Here is a 20,197-nt window from a genome sequence, read left to right as displayed (position 1 = left end):
CAACATTAGATGGATGCCTGCTGCTGGTGGACTTTCCAAAATCTCTGAGGATGCAGGCAATGAAACATTATTGGAAACAAGGGGTAGACTCCTTTTGAGCAGGTCTTGAGGATCACCCGCAGAGGGCTCTGCAAGAGGGTTTGTCTCAGAGGTTCCTCAGCCTGGTTTAAGGAGAGATCACGTTGCTTATTGGGCTTTTTTGTTTCAGGACTCTCCTTCTGATAAAGAAATGTCTCCGTTTAGGGTCTGGGGCTGCCTTAGAACCCCACCAAGTCATTCTTGTTGAGATTCACAAGGTTTGTGGGAGAAAGAAGGCCCTGTTAATGATGCTGATCGTGTTCTGAGAGGTGTATGTTTATGATATTGCTATTATTTTATTCATTTTGTTACAGTGGGGCCTTTGATTCTTTCATGTTCTCTGAGCTCTTCAACTCAGAAACACTGGGTCACTCTTAAATCTGTAAATGGAACACCATGTTTCATCGGTTGAGTGCTATCGCCATGTTTTCTATAGAGATTTAGTTGTGACAGTAATTCTGACAGTAGAATCATAGAATAATCAAGTTGGAAGGAGCTTATAAAGCTGTCAAGTCCAACCCTGTGCTCAATGTAGGAATGCAAGTCAACGCATATCCAACAGATAGTGGTCCGGTTTTCTCTTGAATGCTTCTAGTGTTGGAGCAACTGACCACCTCCGAACGTCATGGGTTCCATTGTCATACTTCTCTGACAGTTGAGACGTTTCTGCTGATATTCAGGAAAACGACATCGCTAATTTGCAACCAGGGTTTCTAAATTGCAATTTGTTTTTGTTTTCTCTTCACAGATCGCTTTTTCTCAGCACAGCAACTTTATGGACCTGGTGCAGTTCTTTGTCACCTTTTTCAGGTATTCTTTTCTTTGATACAAAGACGATATTCATGATACTTTTGTGGTGCACGATGCTGTTGTTTTGCATGCCAGCACTGTAGACTCACCTTGACTTGAAGGATAGCAGATGGGTTCGTTGTTTTCTGAAGGTGATAGCTATGGGTTGTGTGGAAAAGCTGCCGTTCATGAGCTGTTGTTAGTCAAAATGAGCAATTCAGTTGCCGTCATCTAGCCGTTCATTCTCCCCAACAACATGCCCGTCACAAAGACTATACTCATTCCTCTTCAGTTCCCTCCATTCAAATGTTGTCAGCACACAGTGCTGCATTTAGTCAAAACTGTAATCACATTTCATCATCATCATCATCATCATCATCATCATCATCATCATCATCATTTCCCAGCAAGTCCATTCTGACTTATGCCGACCATTGTCAGGGTTTTCCAGGTAGAGAATACTCACAAGTGGTTGACCATCCCCTTCTTCCGGGGGTGTCCTGGGACGGTGCAGCTTGCCCAAGGCTACACAAGCTGACTCTACTTGCAGGAGGCCCAGTGGGGGAATTGAACTCCCAACCTCTGGCTCTGTAGCCAGAGACCTAAACCCGAATCACACTGAAAATTAAATCATCCATCAGCAGAATGCTGGGATCAATTACCTGATTGCTTCCTCTCGGTTCCATCTGCTAGCTGCAGCAGCTGAATAACCAAACGTTCACCAGGAAATAAAAGCAAAGAGTTGGATCTGAATAGAGACTCTTGATTTGCTGAACAAACTGGGGTCTAAAGTCATGCTTTTAGGGTTTCCAGTTCCTAACTGGTTTATCAGTAACAAGCTAGATGCCCCAGTTTGACCTTCACAGTGAGTGGTTTTCTCTGAGTTGAGTCTCTGGTTCCTTGAGCTCTTTCTGTTGGTGGTAGGAGATGAGCAGCAGCAGGTAAGCAGTGGACAGCAGCCTGCTGCTTGGGAAAGATAATAGAAAATTCTCCAGAATGGTGAATGCAGCCTGGATCTCTTATTTGGTGGACAGGCTGAGAGCTAACAATTAATGCTGTCCTACAGTAGAGGAAGGGGGCGGGGTGGCGCTGCGGGTTAAACCGCAGAAGCCTCTGTGCTCTAAGGTCAGGAGACCAGACGTCGTAAGATCGAATCCACGGGACGGAGGGAGCTCCCGTCACTTGTCCCAGCTCCTGCCAACCTAGCAGTTTGAAAGCATGTAAAAATACGCGTAGTTAAATAGGTACCACCATGGTGGAAAGGTCATGGCGTTCCGTATCTAGTCGCACTGGCCACATGACTATGGAAACTAGCCGCCAATCATTGTCATTGTTTGCAGAACAATGATTTCTGGGAGGGGAACTGAATATAATCATAGTCTTAGACCTGCAGAGCTGGAAAGGGACCCTCTGGATCATCTAGTCTACCCCCTGCCAAGGACGCCCAGTGGGGGAATTGAACTCCCAACCTCTGGCTCTGCAGCCAGAGACCTCAACCCCTGAGTTCTCCAGCAATTCCATCCAAAGGACATTGCCAGCGGTGAAATGCCACACCTTCAACAACTTGTGCCCAGGCAACGAACAGTCTCTATGTTTTGAGGCCGTCTGTAAAGGTAAATGTGTTTGCCATGTAGTCCCACTCTTACGTCTGAGGAAATGGACTCGTCTGCCAAACCTCCCAATGAAATGTAGCAATTAGTCTTTAAGATGCCACAAAGCTCTTGTCTTTTTTAATGTTTAATGTTTCTTTTCTTTTTGCTGGCACAGACTAACACAGCTACTAAAACTTAAGCCTCCACGGAGATTCCCCGTCTCCTTGGAAAGGACTCCCAGTGTTTGCGAAGCAGTTGTGTAGAAAGTCTGTAGAAGGTGCCACTTGCTCCTTTTCTTCACCAGCCCCAAGCAATTGCAAGGAAAATTACCTGCTGCAGCAGTCTTTAAAAAAAAAAAAAAAAGAGAGAGAGAGAGAGAGAGTTTGAGAGATGCCATTCCTGCAACTGATAGTATGTCTGTGGATACGCATAAATATTTGAACATGAAAGGTGTGCTTCCCTCTGCATCCTGCTTCTGCAGCGATACTGTGTATTACAAGCAAATGCCAAATAAAATTCAAACAAGGAATGTTGCAGGTGTTCTTGTACTGATAATGAAAGAAACACTATGCGAGGGTGATGACAGTGACATACTTCTCCCCCCCCGGTCATCGGGCTGTCTCACCTTTACCTGGAACCTACTGAGTTCCAGATCACAAGCTCTGTAGGGCAGTGGTCCCCAACCTTTTGGGAACTGCCCACCTGCGAGCACGACACGTGCACCGTGTGTGCAGGAGGGAGGGAAGAGATCTGTGTCTGCGGCCCAATCCTGGGAAGCTCACGGACCGGCACTGGGCTGCAGACCAGGGGTTGGGGACCTCTGATATAGGGGACTCTCTCTCTCTCTCTCTCTCTCTCTCTCTCTCTCTCTCTCTCTCTCTCTCTCTCTCTCTCTCTCTCTGTGTGTGTGTGTGTGTGTGTGTGTGTGTGTTTTAACTAATTACACTCTGGGGAACCTGGGCTGGAGGAAGCAACCCAGACCAAGACCCTGGAGGTTTGAGGCACGGGTTGGCTGCCCAGGCCCTGAAGAGGGAAAAGGAGGGGGGTGGTCTTGGGATCTGTGAGATATAAAGGAGGCACTGGAGACAGACCTGGGCTGGAGAGGAGAAAGTTGAATGGGGGGTTTCAGACACGGGATCTGCTCCCTAACGTGGTAGGAGGTAACCGAGGGTTCCTGGAGAATGTCAGATAATGAGCCGAGGGTTTCCATGCTGAGGAAGAGCTTCCTAAGGAACCGGAACCATCCAGGGATTGGGAACATAGATACCAATAGGACTTTTGGATGGGGTGCTGGTGCAGCTCACGGTGCCCACAGATGAGGTTGGAAAGGCACCTCGGTTGGCAGCTGCTGCCCCGTATCTCATCAGTTGGGGAGAATGACAATGGTCGGGAAGAAAGTCACCGAGCTAGCCCCAGGGAGCGTGCCGCTGCTCAACTGAGATGCTTGGGGGGGGGGGGGGAAGATGACACCAGTGGGCATGGCAGAGCCAGCAGCCTGTGAGTTGCTAGGAGACTTGGGCAACAGGCAGCCTTTGTTGCTCTTGGTGCGCATTGACCTTCCCTGCTCAAGCCCCACATTTTGGGTCAGTAGGGAGAATTTCATTGAAACCTACAGGATTGAAACCCCTCCTGGTGAAGGACGGAGACGCGTCGGGCTTGAGAACCGGTTCCTGAGCAGTACAGGAAACTAGCCGGAGGCAGGTCAAAAACAGTTGTGTTGTTAACCCTAACCTGGTTCTAATAAGCCCTGTTTTGGTTCAAGAGCCAGCAGCGTTCCCTTGAGTTTTCAGCCCCACTGGCTGGGGCTCTGCCCCGTGCAAGCACAACTCCACTCCTTGCTTGTACGACTCCATCCCCGGCGTGCACAACTCTGCCCTCCTGCACATGTGACTCTGCAATCCTGCACAAACAACTCTGCAATCCTGCATGGGGGTCTGGCCGCCACTGGGAGCAAAATGGCTGGAAACACTCACTGTGGGTGCATGGAGAGGGAGCAAAGCGTGCTTGCACAGCTGCACAGCTTAGAGGGAACCTTGAGTACCAGTAGAGGTGGGCTCAAACTGCCAGTTCGCAGTTCGTGCCAGTTCATTTTTTGGCTGAACAGGTGCCCAGCGCTTCCGAGCCCCACCTCCTCCAGTGGGCACCCACTCAGGCAGTGACCGGACCTCCCTGCTGCACCTCCCCTGGGCTCTCGCTGCCCCTGAGTGGGTGCCCAATGCTGGAGGTGGGGCTGGCAAGCACTAAACGCTAGGTCAGCCAAAAAATGAATGAGCACGAACCTGCCGAGAGTCGTTGGTGCCCATCTCTTACGAGCAGTGTTGTTATTCAGGCAGCCTGGCTAGGGCCAGTAGGGCTCACCCACTTCCCAGGGTTGCCCCTTTAAAGACCAAAATGAAGTTGTGCTGTACACACACCGTGTTGTTGACCTTGGGTTTCCCAGATCCAAGACTTCCTGTCTTTAGGACTAGAGCTGAAGAAATCCTTGTAAATTGCCTGAAAGAAATTTAGAAATGTCAGTGCGGGTTTCTTCTCTGAAATGATGCAGCTGCGGCCTTATTTACAACCACTTTGTAGCTTCTGCTTAATAGGAGGTATTACTTCTGTTGCATTCCTGCCTTCTGTGTTTTGAAGCTTCTGCTCCTGGCTGCGTTGCCATTAAGAGTGTGTGTTTCTTGGCTTGTATGGGAATGAAGTGTGTGATCAGACTTCCAAAGATACAGCAACACAGTTTGCCTGTAAATTGAACTCGAGTGCTGTTGAAGTCAGTTGGACCAATTATTTGCCTCTTGCATCCCACCGATTCTAGCAGAAGCCGCTTTTGCTAACTTAATCTGGATCCAGATCACTTTTATTAACACTTTTTAATGGTGTTGATACCTCCATGTCTAGCTTTCCATAAAGATGCTGATCCTGTTTTACTGCCAAATAAATCCCTTTGTTTAAGTCACAAGATAAGTGGGCAGATTCAGCAAAGCATTCTGGACTTGCAGTCCCTGGTTGTAGTGAAATATGGGGATGTGGTCTCCCTTCATCACCCTTTCTTCCCATACAACAGTTTGCTGTTCAAATATTTAATGAGCCAGGGTGGTGCCTCTCTGTGCCTGCACCATTGGAGTGGAGTGTGATCCTGGCTCGTGTTTGAGGAAAGGCAGGGCGAGGTCTGGGAGCTCCTGCTACTGTTATTGCTTGCCATTTCTGAACATTTGCCCTCCTGGGTTCTCCAGTATGTTAATTCAGCAAAGGAACAGTCTGTTCCACTTGACCAGCAGTGCACTGAGTCAACCTTGTAGGACATACTGGATGTGGACTCTCAGGGTTTTTTTTGGTACAGTAGGACCCCTGTATCCACTGGGGATTGATTCTCTCTCTCTCTCTCTCTCTCTCTCTCTCTCTCTCTCTCTCTCTCTCTCTCTGTGTGTGTGTGTGTGTGTGTGTGAGAGAGAGAGAGAGAGAGAGAGAGAGAGAGAGAGAGAGCATGGTAAAAGAAAAAAATTGGGAAAAATATTTTCAGATGCATTACCAGAACTGGCCATTAGAGGGCACCAGAGCCCATGCTATGTATTCTTTATTATTCTTTATTATTTATTTCCTAGTCTTCTAGGAAAACTGATCTCTCTCTCTCTCTCTCTCTCTCTGTGTGTGTGTGTGTTCCCTACATCCCTTCCCAACTCAAAACTGAAAATTAATAGATGAAGACCTTTCCCTTCAGGCAGGCTTTTCCCTTAGTGATCGGCTGCCTGAGAGGGTTTTTTAAATGGATGGTTGTGCCTTGTTGCTTTTAAATGTGGGTTTGTGTGTTTGTTGGTTTTATTTATGTTTCTACTATAACATTTGTTTAATTCAAAAAAATATTTGTATACTTACTATTTTAGCTTTCAAATATGGTCTTTTAACGATGCCGGTTGCCTTGGTTCTTTTTAAGGTGAAAGGGGGCGGGTAAAGAGATTTAAAATAAATAAATACAAATTGGAACTGCTTTACCAGGCACTTGCGGGGTTTTTTAAAAGGCATTTACCCCCACCCCCATTTTCAGCCCTGTTTAAGGGCCTTGGAGCTCAAATTGACCCTTAATCCACCCGCCCAGCTTTCCTCCCTCTGCTGTAGAGACCCTGTAAAGAGATGAAGGTAAAGGTAAAGGTTCCCCTTGACAATTTTTGTCCAGTCGTGTTCGACTCTAGGGGGCAGTGCTCATCCCCGTTTCCAAGCCATAGAGCCAGCGTTTTGTCCGAAGACAATCTCCCGTGGTCACATGGCCAGTGCGACTTAGACACGGAACGCTGTTCCCTTTCCACCGAGGTGGTCCCTATTAATCTACTTGCATTTGCGTGCTTTCGAACCGCTAGGTTGGCGGGAGCTGGGACAAGTGACGGGCGCTCACTCCGTCGCGTGGATTCGATCTTACGACTGCTTGGTCTTCTGGCCCTGAAGCACAGGCTTCTGCGGTTTAGCCCACAGCGCCACCACGTCTCAAAGAGATGAAACAGGTTTATAAAAGCCTGAGGAGACAGGTGCCATGGAGTCCCTTCTGGTTTATGGGGGCCCTCATGGGTTTTTGAGGTGCATGAGGTGTTTGAGTAATGGCTTTACCACTGCAACCTCCCATGACTTTCCCTGACCTGAGTGGGGACGGGAACCCAGCCATCCAGAATCCCAGGTTGATCCCTCTGTCCACTGCCCCGCACGGGTCCTCTGCTCGTTATATTCAAAGGGAGTTAATTTCCCATCCATTCACAGTTAACAAATGGCTCATTGGGGCAAGGATGCCCCCTCCAGTATTCCTGCTTAGACTGACAAAGTTGAATTTGTGATCGCCTCTCTTGGGCAGCCAAAGAGGGTGTGAAACCTTTGTAAAAATTTGGAAAGCTTGATTTCCATTTCTTAGTTATGCCGTCTGCAAAAAGGCATTTTTACCGAATTGGAGTAGTTTTTCCTCCTTTCGCAAATTGTTTTGGTCCTTGTGGCATAGAAGAGGGACCTGGCCATGTTTTGTACTGTGTTGCAATGGGTAATTTTTATATGACTGTGTTATTCGCTTCTCTTCTTGTCAGTGGTGGCAACTGTAATCTCTTTGTAAGGTCAGACATAGATTTGAATCTTTAAAGAAGAGGAATATAATACTCTTTCTTCCTTTCTTACATGAAAAGTAGGGTGTTTGGGAGTGAAAACCTAACACACAATGATCCCCCCCGTATTAACTCAGAAGGAAAACTGAGATATCATTGAGGGGAAATCAGATCAATGGCACAATTTGACTCTTCCCGGTGGCCCCAATTTACTACGTACAGAGTAGGTAGACCTGGTGGCCACGTGACCACGGAAGATCGTCTTAGGACAAAACGCTCACTCTATGGCTTGGAAACGGGGATGAGCACCACACCCTAGAGTTGGACACGACTGGACTAAATGTCAAGGGGAACCTTTACCTAGGTAGACCTGTAAGCTGTCCTGGGGTGCTTCTGTGGGATCCCATATGATATACAGATAACCTGCAAGGAGTCAAGGGGGCCGCCATCTTTTGAGGGAGAGCCCATCGACCAGAAGGTCACAGCTTCAATCTCTGGCCTCTCTCCTTATGAAGTCTTCTAAGGACCTTTCTTGGAAAGGTCTCTCTCCATCCCCGAGGGAGGTCTTTGAGAGCGGCTGCCAGCCAGGACAGGCTCTCCTGCGCCGTGTCGAGCACCAGACGGACATGATGAAAGCACCGGGCTGTGTTGATAGGCAGAGGGTCTCCCCAGGGACAGGCAAGGTTCCTCGCTCTTGGCTGCGCTTTCGTCCTTTATTTTTTTGGCTTTTCAGAACAGCCTGGTGACAGCAGCAGCTGCTAAAACCAAAAGGGTTTTGACAGGAAAACCTCGAGCAGCCGTCACAGAGTCGCCCAGCTTTGGAAAACTTTTTCAGAGGGCAACGCGTGAGTCCCCACCTTCTCTGCCCTGTCCTGGTAGCCTATTCCTCGGTGGCAGGCATGGTGATAATTCTGGGTCCTTGTCGTTCCTCTTCCCGGAAGAGGTCTTTAAATGGGAAGATCAAGCCACCTGGCCCACGATCCCTTCTGAAATCAGCACATTGCTTCCTCGTTCATTTAGACCAGGGGAGGGAATCCTGGCTAGAAGCATTGAAAAAGGGAGGCTGTTTGGTTGCCCTAAACATGCTGCTCCCACCTCTGTAGACCTTTGAGTCCCTCCTGCATCCACCCCATATCCTCCCCACTGGGAAAATAAAATAAACTTTGTTTGGCCACCCGATCCCCCAAGCCAGGGGCAGACTTCTAACCACCTTTGACTTTGCTCCATGGAGGGCCCTTGGGTGCTGTTTATAGGTTTTCTGGAGCATCTGCCCCGATTTGGGAGGCTGGTTATAATTCAGTGGTAGAGCATCTGTTAATATATGCCAAGTTGTTATCCCCAGTCTCTGGGATCTGGAAGCATAGCTGGGAAAATAAAACTGTCCAAGCCACTGAAAAGCCATTGGCAGTTGGGTGGATCATGGCCTGACTTAGTAAAAGGCAGCTACAGATTGTCACTCTATATACACTAAACTGACTGGATAGCTCATTGGTTTAGGTCTCTGGCTGGGGAGCCAGAAGATAGGAGTTCGATTCCCCCGCTGGGCCTCCCTGTGAGTAGAGCCAGCTTGGGTGGCCTTGGGCTAGCTGCACACAGTCCCAGAAGATAGGGAATGGTGAACTACTAAATTACTGACAGGGACATGGTGGCGCTGCGGGTTAAACCGCAGAAGCCTCTGTGCTGCAAGGTCAGAAGACCAGCCGTTGTAAGATCGAATCCACATGACGGGAGTGAGCCCCTGTCGCTCGTCCCAGCTCCTACCAACCAATCAGTTCGAAAGCATGCAAATGTGAGTAGATAAATAGGTGCCACCACGGTGGGAAGGGCACGGCATTCCGTGTGTAGTCGCGCTGGCCACGTGACCACGGAAACTGTCTTCGGACAAACGCTGGCTCTACGGCTTGGAAACAGGGATGAGCACTGCGCCCTAGAGTTGGACACGACTGGACTAAATGTCAAGGGGAACCTTTACCTTTACCTAAACTACTTCTGGGCGTTCTCTACCTGGAAAACCCTGGAAAGGTTGCCATAAATCAGAGTTGACTTGATGGCCTACGGCCATAGCTGGCTGGACCACTCAATGGTTTAGGGCTCTGGCTGCAGAGCCAGAGGTTGGGCGTTGGATTCCCCCACGGGGCCTCCCTGTGAGTAGAGCCAGCCTGGGTGGCCTTGGGCCAGCTGCACCGTCCCAGGGTGCCCCCTGTGTGTTTAGTCGTTTAGTCGTGTCCGACTCTTCGTGACCCCATGGACCAGAGCACGCCAGGCCCTCCTGTCTTCTACTGCCTCCCGGAGTTGTGTCAGGTTCATGTTGGTTGCTTCGCAGACACTGTCCAGCCATCTCATCCTCGGTCGTCCCCTTCTCCTCTTGCCGTCACACTTTCCCAACATCAGGGTCTTTTCCAGGGAGTCTTTTCTTCTCATTAGATGGCCAAAGTACTGGAGCCTCAGCTTCAGGATCTGTCCTTCCAGTGAGCACTCAGGGTTGATTTCCTTTAGAACTGATAGGTTTGTTCTCCTTGCAGTCCAGGGGATTCTCAAGAGCCTCCTCCAGCACCACAATTCAAAGGCATCAATTCTTCGGCGGTCTGCTTTCTTTATGGTCCAGCTCTCACTTCCATACATCACGACAGGAAAAACCATAGCTTTGACTATTCGGACTTTTGTTGGCAAGGTGATGTCTCTGCTTTTCAAGATGCTGTCCAGATTTGTCATCGCTTTCCTCCCAAGAAGAAGGCGCCTTTTAATTTCAGGGCTGCTGTCTCCATCTGCAGTGATCATGGAGCCCAGGAAGATAAAATTTGACACTGCCTCCATATCTTCCCCTTCTATTTCCCAGGAGGTGATGGGACCAGTGGCCATGATCTTAGTTTTTTTGATGTTGAGTTTCAGACCGTTTTTTGCACTCTCCTCTTTCACTCTCATTACAAGGTTCTTTAATTCCTCCTCACTTTCTGCCATCAGAGTGGTATCATCTGCATATCGGAGGTTGTTGATATTTCTTCCGGCAATCTTAATTCCGGCTTGGGTTTCTTCCAGTCCAGCCTTCCGCATGATGTATTCTGCATATAAGTTAAATAAGCTGGGGGACAATATACAGCCTTGCCGTACTCCTTTCCCAATTTTGAACCACTCAGTTGTTCCATGACCAGTTCTAACTGTTGCTTCCTGTCCCACATATAGGTTTCTCAGGAGACAGATAAAGTGGTCAGGCACTCCCATTTCTTTAAGAACTTGCCATAGTTTGCTGTGGTCCACACAGTCAAAGGCTTTCGCATAGTCAATGAAGCAGAAGTAGATATTTTTCTGGAACTCTCTGGCTTTCTCCATAATCCAGCGCAAGTTAGCAATTTGGTCTCGAGTTCCTCTGCCTCTTCGGAATCCAGCTTGTACTTCTGGGAGTTCTCGGTCCACATACTGCTGAAGCCTACCTTGGAGGATTTTGAGCATAACCTTGCTAGCGTGTGAAATGAGTGCAATTGTACGGTAGTTGGAGCATTCTTTGGCACTGCCTTTCTTTGGGATTGGGATGTAGACTGATCTTTTCCAATCCTCTGGCCACTGTTGAGTTTTCCAAACTTGCTGGCATATTGAATGTAGCACCTTAACAGCATCATCTTTCAAGATTTTAAATAGTTCAACTGGAATGCCATCACCTCCACTGGCCTTGTTGTTAGCCAGGCTTTCTAAGGCCCACTTGACTTCGCTCTCCAGGATGTCTGGCTCAAGGTCAGCAACTACATTGTCTGGGTTGTCCGGGATATCCACATCTTTCTGATATAATTCCTCCGTGTATTCTTGCCACCTCTTCTTGACGTCTTCTGCTTCTGTTAGGTCCCTCCCATTTTTGTCTTTTATCATGTTCATCTTTGCGCAAAATGTTCCTCTAATATGTCCAATTTTCCTGAACAGATCTCTGGTCTTTCCTTTTCTGTTATCTTCCTCTATTTCTTTGCATTGTTCATTTAAGAAGGCCCTCTTGTCTCTCCTTGCTATTCTTTGGAAGTCTGCATTCAAGTTTCTGTAACTTTCCCTATCTCCCTTGCATTTTGCTTCCCTTCTCCTCTCTGCTATTTCTAAGGCCTCGTTGGACAGCCACTTTGCTTTCTTGCATTTCCTTTTCTTTGGGATGGTTTTCGTTGCTGCCTCCTGGACAATGTTACGAGCCTCTATCCAAAGTTCTTCAGGCACTCTGTCCACCAAATCTAGTTCCTTAAATCTGTTCTTTACTTCCACTGTGTATTCATAAGGGATTTGGTTTAGATTATACCTGAGTGGCCCAGTGGTTTTTCCTAATCTCTTCAGTCTAAGCTTGAATTTTGCTATGAGAAGCTGATGATCAGAACCGCAGTCAGCTCCAGGTCTTGTTTTTGCTGACTGTATAGAGCTTCTCCATCTTTGGCTGCAGAGAATATAATCAATCTGATTTCGATATTGCTCTAGGGTGCCCCCTAGAGGAAGGGTATGGTCAACCAGTTCTGTGTATTCTCTACCTGGAAAACCCTGACGATGATCAGCTTAAGCCAGAATTGACTTCACAGCACGTGATGATTATTATGCCCGATTAATGAAAAAACACTTCTCACTGATTGGGTTGGAGATGTATCCTGGCCTCCTGTTGAAGGTGCCAGACAGGCTTTGCTTTCTCTCGGTTTCCTTGGGTTTCAGCGCAGGCCTATGTCCGTATAGGACTGGGAGCTTTTGAGAACCGAGACTGTTCTTATCCACATTAACCTTGTCTGCTTGCATGTAAAAACCCTGTCTGGATTCTGGTTGTAAGTCTCGCTCAAGTGTGACAGAATTTGTGGATCGGTGTTTAAAATCCCACATATTTCCCTATAAATAAAGGCTGTTCAGTGAGGTTCGGGGCCCTGTCGCTTTGATATTTGCAAACCATAAAAGCAAAACTCTTTGGTTCTTCTGTTTTTAAAGTGTACTGAGGACAAACTCCTGCGGTTTAGGAAAAAAAAACCTCAAAACTCCACCATATGGAGTTCTTGGCACTTACAAGGATTAGCCGCCTCCTTGTGACAGTTTAGAAAAGCATGTCAGTCCTTTTTTCGGGAGCAAAAAAAGATTCTTGAGCATGCCAAAGAGACAAATGAGATGCTAACTATTCCTCTGATACATCTCCGTGCCAGAAACGTTAAAAAGGAAAAGAAAATTGTTACGTTAATGAAACTGAGGATTGTGCCAGTTCTGTGCACGTCTTTGACAGGGTCCAGTTTAACTCAAGAGGAGTTGGCTGGAATAGAGGCCTGGGGCTGTTGAGTTGCTCTTAAAAAAAAACCCATTCCGTGGTGTAAGCAAAACTCTGGCTGTTCCAGCCGTTGGCCACGTGTGACGGAGGCTACCACCCACCAGGTGGGCTAATGATTTTTCTGCGCTGTTTTCGCAGCTTATAAAACGGAGCGTGCTGTAGTCACCCGTGCGCTTTGTTTGGTGGCGGGTACCCTTTCGAAGGTTACTGCAGCAACGAGGAAACGTATATTTGCCAGCTGCGGTTGCCAAGCTTTACCGTTAATTAGATGGAAAATAATTACGGCGAGATCTGGCTAGAAGTATTGATGTACAAAGGCTGTTCGGTCACCCTTTTTTCTTTTAAAGGAACAAAAATGCAGTCGAATGCTCTTGTAAAAGGAACAGGAAGGTTATAGAGCCAGTCTGACCCCATGGGAAGAGTGTTAAAATTTGGCTTGGGTGTGTTTCCCGTCTTCAACCCTGGGTTGCCTGTCGGCTATGAGCCCATCGCCTCCTGAGCCTCCTCTGCCTTTCTGAAAAATGGGATAATAGTGACTGCCTTCGCTGTTTTGTTTTTTTAAAATTAAGATTAATGACAACATTTGGCCAGAATCTACTTTGGGCCTTGGGGGCAAAGTGGGCCCATAAATCTGAGCGAGTGAATAAATCAGTCTGGACCAGGTTCATTTCCTAGCTCAGTTGGTGTATAAATAAGACGTTACCTGCGATTTAAAAAAGGAACAGGACAAGCATTGTATTCTCGAAGGCATTCATTGTTTAGAATGGCTTTTGCATATTCTCAGGTGTTGCCGTTCCGTGTCCCTCGGTGGGTCCCAGTGAGCTCCGGATTGGCAGGGCCTCCTGTCACCATCATCGGGAATTGCATTGAGGTGCTCAGCTGGGAAGGAGGGGGTGTGACTTCTTTCTGGCTTTGACATCTGCCCTTTGCAACAGTGCATTTTGTCACACACACCCCATGCATCCATACATCCCCCATTTGCCAGTGGCTGCTGTGCACCGCTTTGCAAAACAGCCACATGCATCTTCATCATTCCAAGTACTTTACATGCCGTGATTATCCACTGACGGAGGTTCGCAGAAACACAATGCTATTTTGGATGGTCTCATCGCTACATTCTCCTGCATCGCCAGCAAAAGAGGATGTGGGAAGTTGAGACCTGCCAACCTTAACCCTGATAGATCCTCCACGTTGGATTCAATCACGGCTCTCCTACCAACGCTCCTCAGACTTGAAGAAGTTGCTTGGGATGTGTAGCAAAACATTTCAAACTTAATAGGAAAGAAGTGCGGTTGCCACGACTCTGTTGAGAATTAATATTAATTAATATTTAATGCATTAATATTTAATACATTTTCATATCAAAATCTCAACAGACTCCACTTCCAGAGAACCTCGCCTGGATGACTGAGAAATTTTCACAGATATAAGCAAAAGAGGCATGGATTCTGGAGTTAATTTCTCTTCCCCTTTCCTTTTCCAGCTGCTTCTTGTCCCTGCTCCTTGTGGCTGCCGTGGTTTGGAAGATTAAACAGAGCTGCTGGGCATCACGGAGGAGAGAGGTGGGTGGAAAAGCGCCGGAGCACAGCCTTCTGAAATGATCTGTAAACTTTGTGTTGGTCCCTTGCATCCGTTCTCAGCAGAGATAAGCGTACAACGGAGGGGATTTAGGTGGTAACATGGCATGTGAGATACGGATATACGCTTACGTTTTGGAGTACATCAGAATAAGATTAAAATCATAGTGGTGGTGATCTGACATCTAGTGAAGACGATGCGCGGTGACCCAGCTCTTCAGAAGTCCCCTTGCAAGGACATACGGCCTATATTCCCTATAAGTTGCAGAGAATGGGGAGGGGGAATCCTTCGTCATCCATGCCAGCTTTGCAAAAGGGCAGTGAACCAAGGGGGGTCAAGTACTTTTGTGAAAACCCTGCTGGAAATGAAACTAAGCGCTAGAGTGTCTTCACCAAGCTGCAACCCCATATTGAGCGCCTGGGCATGAAGAAAGGCCTTGGTTTCCCCCCTGGAAGGCTTTAGAGGGGTCAGGAAGGAGCAGAATCTCCATCTTCCTGCGCGCATCAATGGACGTTTGGAAGGGCTCCGGTGAATGGAGATGGCAGGCATCTTTTGGCCTTCTCTGAAAGCCCCGAGAAAGGAAAGAGGGTTCTGCCACCACTGGCCTTCATTCCTAGTTTGCTCTACAGCTGTCAAGAGAGCCACAAAAGACCCTCGAGGCACAGTAATTAAACTGAAATACTGCAGTGAAGACTTTGCTTACAACCTGTGTTCAATCCCAACAGGCTCAGGTAGCTGGCTTGAGGTTGACTCAGTCTTCCCTCTTCTGAGGTCGGTAAATTGAGTACCTAGCTCGCTGGGGGAGGGAGGGGCAGTGTCTAGCCTGCACAATTAAAAGTTGTCAACTGCTCTGAGTATGCTTTAAATGCCCTGGAGCAGTATATAAGCAGTATGTTTTGCTTTTACAAGACAAGGGGCTGTGGGTCATGTTTCACTTGTTCCACATGGGGCTTTTTCAAAAGCAGTGGGAGTCTCTTGCCTTGCTTCAGTTTAATGCAGAATTCCATGTGAGATGAAACGCATCATGGGCCAAGGACCTCCATGAGTAAAGAGGTGACGTTGACTGAATGTCTTGGTTGGCTGGTCAAGCCAGGCCAGCCTTTGCGTTTCCCCATGCTTGCCCAGGTTTTAGAATGACCCAACCAATTGACCGGGGGTTGGGGATGACTTCCCGCAATCTCTTGGTTCTGCCTCCACACCGTAAGCATTCCATAAACAGAGTCGAATAAGGATTGAGAACTTTCTTGGTGCTACTCTGAGACGGCTTCAGCTGCTGCCTGGAAGAGAAACGAAACCAAAGCAAGTGCTTCACCACAAAGGGTCCTTGTCAGAATGACTAAGTGAGGTCATCTGCCGTGTAACCGCCAAGTCTGGTGGCACAGAGGTTAAACTGCAGCACTGCAGCCAAAACTCCGCTCAGAAGCTGGGTTCAATCCCAGGTAGCTGGCTCAAGGTTCACTCAGCCTTCCCTCCTTCCGAGATCAGTAAACCGAGTACCTAGCTTGCTGGGGGAGGGGGAAGCGATGTGTCCCCTGCACCGGAGGGTGCTTTAATTGCTATGGGGAGGTATATAAGCAGCATGATTTTTGAAGTAGGAGACCTCCCCAGATCCCCCAAGGCCAGCTGATACACCTCATGACCCAGTATTCCCACCCTTTAAAAATGCAGCTCCCAGATCGCATCGGTCCTCTGATTGCTGTGGTTTCTTTGCTCCCCGGATCCCCGTGGCATTAACTTTGAGCAGAGTTTGGTCTCGGCCCGCGTTTCCCTCTGGGCTTCTCCTCCCTCTCAGACGTCCTGGTGTGGAAACTCTAATGGGGTTGCATGGGATGGTTGAGCGTTTTGTGCGGTGCTATTAACACCCCACAAAAATAGCTCAGGAACATTACTAGATTTAGAAAGGTGGTCAACCGGTCTCGCTAAGGATGTGACGAATGCGAATTTTTGTCACCCTCGACCGAAACAAAAAATAAAGAGAGGCGTCTCAACATAGGGGGGGGGGGGGAGGAAATCAATCAAGGTCATCATGTATTTTGTTGTTATTGTTCCTACACAAGCATGACACAACCATGAAAAGGATCAGCAGGTTTTTCACCAGGAAAAGGATTCTCTGAGGGTGGTATGTTTCCCCCCCCCATTCAAAGCCTTGTATGTTGTACAAAATACCAGGTTTTCTTTGCAGATGACGGGGGTGTGCGTGAGCACACAAAGCACTTCCACACAGCCTTTTGGAGAGAAAAAAAGAGCCAACATTCCCCCAAAGCACAAAGATTCCCATAATCTTCCCAGCAGGGAGGAATCTTTTGATTCTCTCTCCCCCCCCCACTTTACTGTGAAAATCAAAAAATAAAGATTTCCATCTCTAATTCCTGTGATATAGGGAGATACTATTTTTCCTTCTGATCCATTGGTCTTCTCCTTTCTGAACCCTCTCCTTTGTATATTTTGTGATGAGCTCGGAAAGAAGGATGTGATGCAGAATATTTCCTGTTGGTCAGAAGTCTTTCAGTTGTAAGAGCTACTCAGTCATCTTGTAAGGAAGGGGAGAAGGGAGGGCCAGCCCTCTTTGATGGAAATCTGGGTGAAGCATAAAATCTTGTACCCACCAGTACTAGACCAGTGTGCTTCTCGTACCCGATCTACCCCCTTTGGACTGCATGTAAGGCTTTGCTCCTGCCCTGCTTCCCACATTGGAAGCCATCTCGGGAAATTGCAGTAGTACCCAAGCATCCACAGGGCATCAGTTCCAAGGCTCCCTCTTCTCGCAAATGCTGAAAAACATGGATCAATAGCAAATGCTATTTTAATAGCAAACACTATATATAGCATGATTTCTGGCTCCTTCTAGTGGCCAGTTCTGGTAACTTCATCTTTGGAAATACATTTCATGCCTTTTTCTTTTAATATTTTTAATATTTTCAGACTGGGCAAGTGAATCAGTGGTTACTGAACCCGCAGTTCAGGGGTCCCTACTGTACATCAAAATAGCAGTCTCAAGGTTTACTGAACAAATATGACTGGGCATATCCAGGGGACACTTAATAGGAATCGCCAGAGGGGTGGTGGCAGCTAACAAAATGAGCTACTTGCAGTCTGTAAGGATTTGCTCGAGAATCAGTTGGTAGAGGATGAAAAGAGGTCAGTTTGTTTTTTTCTGTTTGCAGTTTTCCTTCTTTTTCATTTGTATGAAAATATACATAGAGCTACCAACATGAATTTGATGCAATCTCTGGGAGGCAGTGGAAGACAGGAGGGCCTGGCATGCTCTGGTCCATGGGGTTACGAAGAGTCGGACATGACTAAACGACTAAACAGCAAGTACCTCAGTTTACAAATTTAATGCGTTCTCCGGGATGTTACGTAATGTGAAAAATTTGTAAACTGAAATGTGGCTTGCCATAGGAACAGGGGCAGCACTATAAACGTTCAGGCACAATGCATCCTGGGGAAACGCCCTTCGTACTGCGGAAAAATATCGTAAACCGAGCCATTGTTTTCAGTGGATTTCCATTTGTAAACCGAAAATTACGTTAACTGAGGCATTTGTAATCCAAGTTACTACTGTATATATAAAGGTGGTTTGAGCCAGGCTCGCTTTCATAGAATCATAGAACACTGCAGTTGACTGGGAACGGTCTTCAAGCAATACGATGGAAACTAGGTTTGATAGAAACCCACGGTGTTTGCTTCCGTTTTACTCTTTCTAGAATTGGGTCTCTAAATGCTCCATGTTTCTCTCATCATCTTTCCTTCTTACAAGTTTTGTTCTTGTGTACTTGTTATATATGCTTTGTCTTGCTCCATGTGTAGCCACAATCACCTTCAACTTTGAAAATTTAATAGCCACTACAGGTGTAGTCCTAAATGATTCCAGTAATTGAGATAAAACACACTCTAATAAATGGTCTGAAATATACTGTGACACCTAGAGATGGGCCTTGCGGCTTCTGGCGGTTCGTGCTGGCTCATCCATTGGTCCGAGAGGCGGTTCTGTGGTTCCGAGCCCCGTCTCCACTTATAACCATCTTTCATGACGACCTATACCTCTCACTTAAATCTGAAATACTATTTTCCTGGAGGTGTTTATATTGCTTTGGGCTGGCCAGGAGTTCTGGGCGTTGCAGTCCAAGAACATCTGGGGACCCCGGTTTCAGAACTACTGGTTTGGAGGAATGCCCGCCCTGTTTTTGGGTGGCAAACGCATCTCATGGCTCCCATTTCATAATGACAGCCATGAGGAGGGTGAGGCGCTTTGAATGGTTTGGTGGCCAAATTTCCATCCCCAGGGTGTCCCCGATGCTCACACTAGGCCCCAACGTTGGAAATCTACTTGCGTTTTGGCCAGGATGGGTGGGGGAGAAGGCGGTGCACTGACTTATGGGGGAAATGCAGCTCAGATAATGACCTCCCTCCATTTTGGCATGGTGGGGGGATGTCTCGTGGGGAGGGGGCAGGGCTGTTCTTCACCCACCCTTGATTTTTAAGAATGGAGTTAGCCAGGCCAAGGAAGACTCCCCTAGAGTTCATTCAATGTCCGACTGATGTGTCAAAGCGATTCGAGGAATATGCTCCTCCCTTGAACGCCACAGGTTCAAGCAGCAGGTTCTTCATCGTGGCCTCTGTGAATGCACACAAGTGGGTTAAACAGCGCCTGTGCTGGTCCTCTCGGAATCTTCTAGAGCTTTTAGGAGAAAAGTAACAAAGTTTAGGTTGCCCCTACAGCACATGCTCCATCTACCACAGCTCTCAGTTCCATTTTTTCCACCCTCGGTGTTCGAACCTCTCGCTTAGAGCTACTGATTTCTGAATTTATTACACTGATTTTCGGTCTTTCCTAGAGAATTCCGACCTATCTGTTGCCCCTGACCACAGACTGTACGACTATTCTTCTGGTTTCTCAATTGCAAGTATTTTGTTGATTGCGGCTTCCCACGCTTTTCATCTGCCGCTGTTGAGGCACGTGCTGATCTCACCACTCCATTATTCAATTACTGGACTTCCTTTCCTAATTACCCCTTTATGTTACGTTCTGGACTATTTCGCTGTTCTTCGTGTTCTTGCAATTACCCTTTTCGGACGGACACGACTTGTGTGTATTCTGCCTAGGAGAGAGCCATCAACCCCACCTTTTCAAACATTGTAAGAACTTCATAAAGGCAACTTTGAAGGCTCGTCAACAGCAATTGAAATTCTTTCTCCAGGACAAAACACTTTCTGCCTCCCAGCCTTCAGAGAAGGAATCCAACTCCTTCATATGTTAGATCAGAAGTAAGGGTGGCATCTCCACCACCCCTCCAGACTACCAAGACCACTGGGGTTTACGTAGATTTTTTGAAATAAATAAATAAATGCACATTCAGAAAATAAATATTCAATAAATATTGTGCTGCTATTCCTCTCCATGAAGTAGCCTGAGAAAAGTGTGTCTCAGACTCACTGACGCCCCTGGTGTTGGCAGTTCGGTGACCCCCCGGTCCAGTCCGAATGCCCAGCTAGCCCCCCCCCCCCCGGGAAGGTGTTGAGCCATGTTGTGCAGTTAATACAGGAAACTCATCTCCCTGTGTGTGAATCAACTCTTTATGCTTCGTAGTTACGTTTGGGGCAAGCATAGGAATCATAAATGGATTTTGAATTATATGGGGAGTCTGGGGCCCCTAACCCCAGAGTTGGTTGATTGATTGATTGATTGATTGATTGATTGATTGATTGATTGATTGATTGAAAATACTTTTACCCTACCTTTCTCCTTGAAAAGGACCCAAGGCAGCTTAAAACGTTGAAAGACAATATTTGAAACCAAAACCAATGAGTATACCACGGTGGTTTCCATCATTAAAAGA

The 20,197-nt window shown here is 47.3% G+C and overlaps 1 protein-coding gene across 1 annotated transcript in view; it reads left to right on the top strand.

Annotated features, from left to right (window-relative positions):
* The window catches only part of ATRN (attractin), a 172,113-nt gene that overhangs the window by 115,215 nt on the left and 36,701 nt on the right, over positions 1-20,197 (top strand). Inside the window, exons 25-26 of the mRNA XM_020812892.3 lie at positions 827-888; positions 14,263-14,341. Of these exons, the coding sequence (XP_020668551.3) occupies positions 827-888; positions 14,263-14,341 (141 nt within the window). The remainder of the gene's footprint in view (positions 1-826; positions 889-14,262; positions 14,342-20,197) is intronic.

Source organism: Pogona vitticeps, chromosome 5 (genome assembly GCF_051106095.1).
Source record: "Pogona vitticeps strain Pit_001003342236 chromosome 5, PviZW2.1, whole genome shotgun sequence".
Classification (NCBI taxonomy): domain Eukaryota; kingdom Metazoa; phylum Chordata; class Lepidosauria; order Squamata; family Agamidae; genus Pogona; species Pogona vitticeps.
This window is presented reverse-complemented; position numbering and strand designations above follow the sequence as displayed.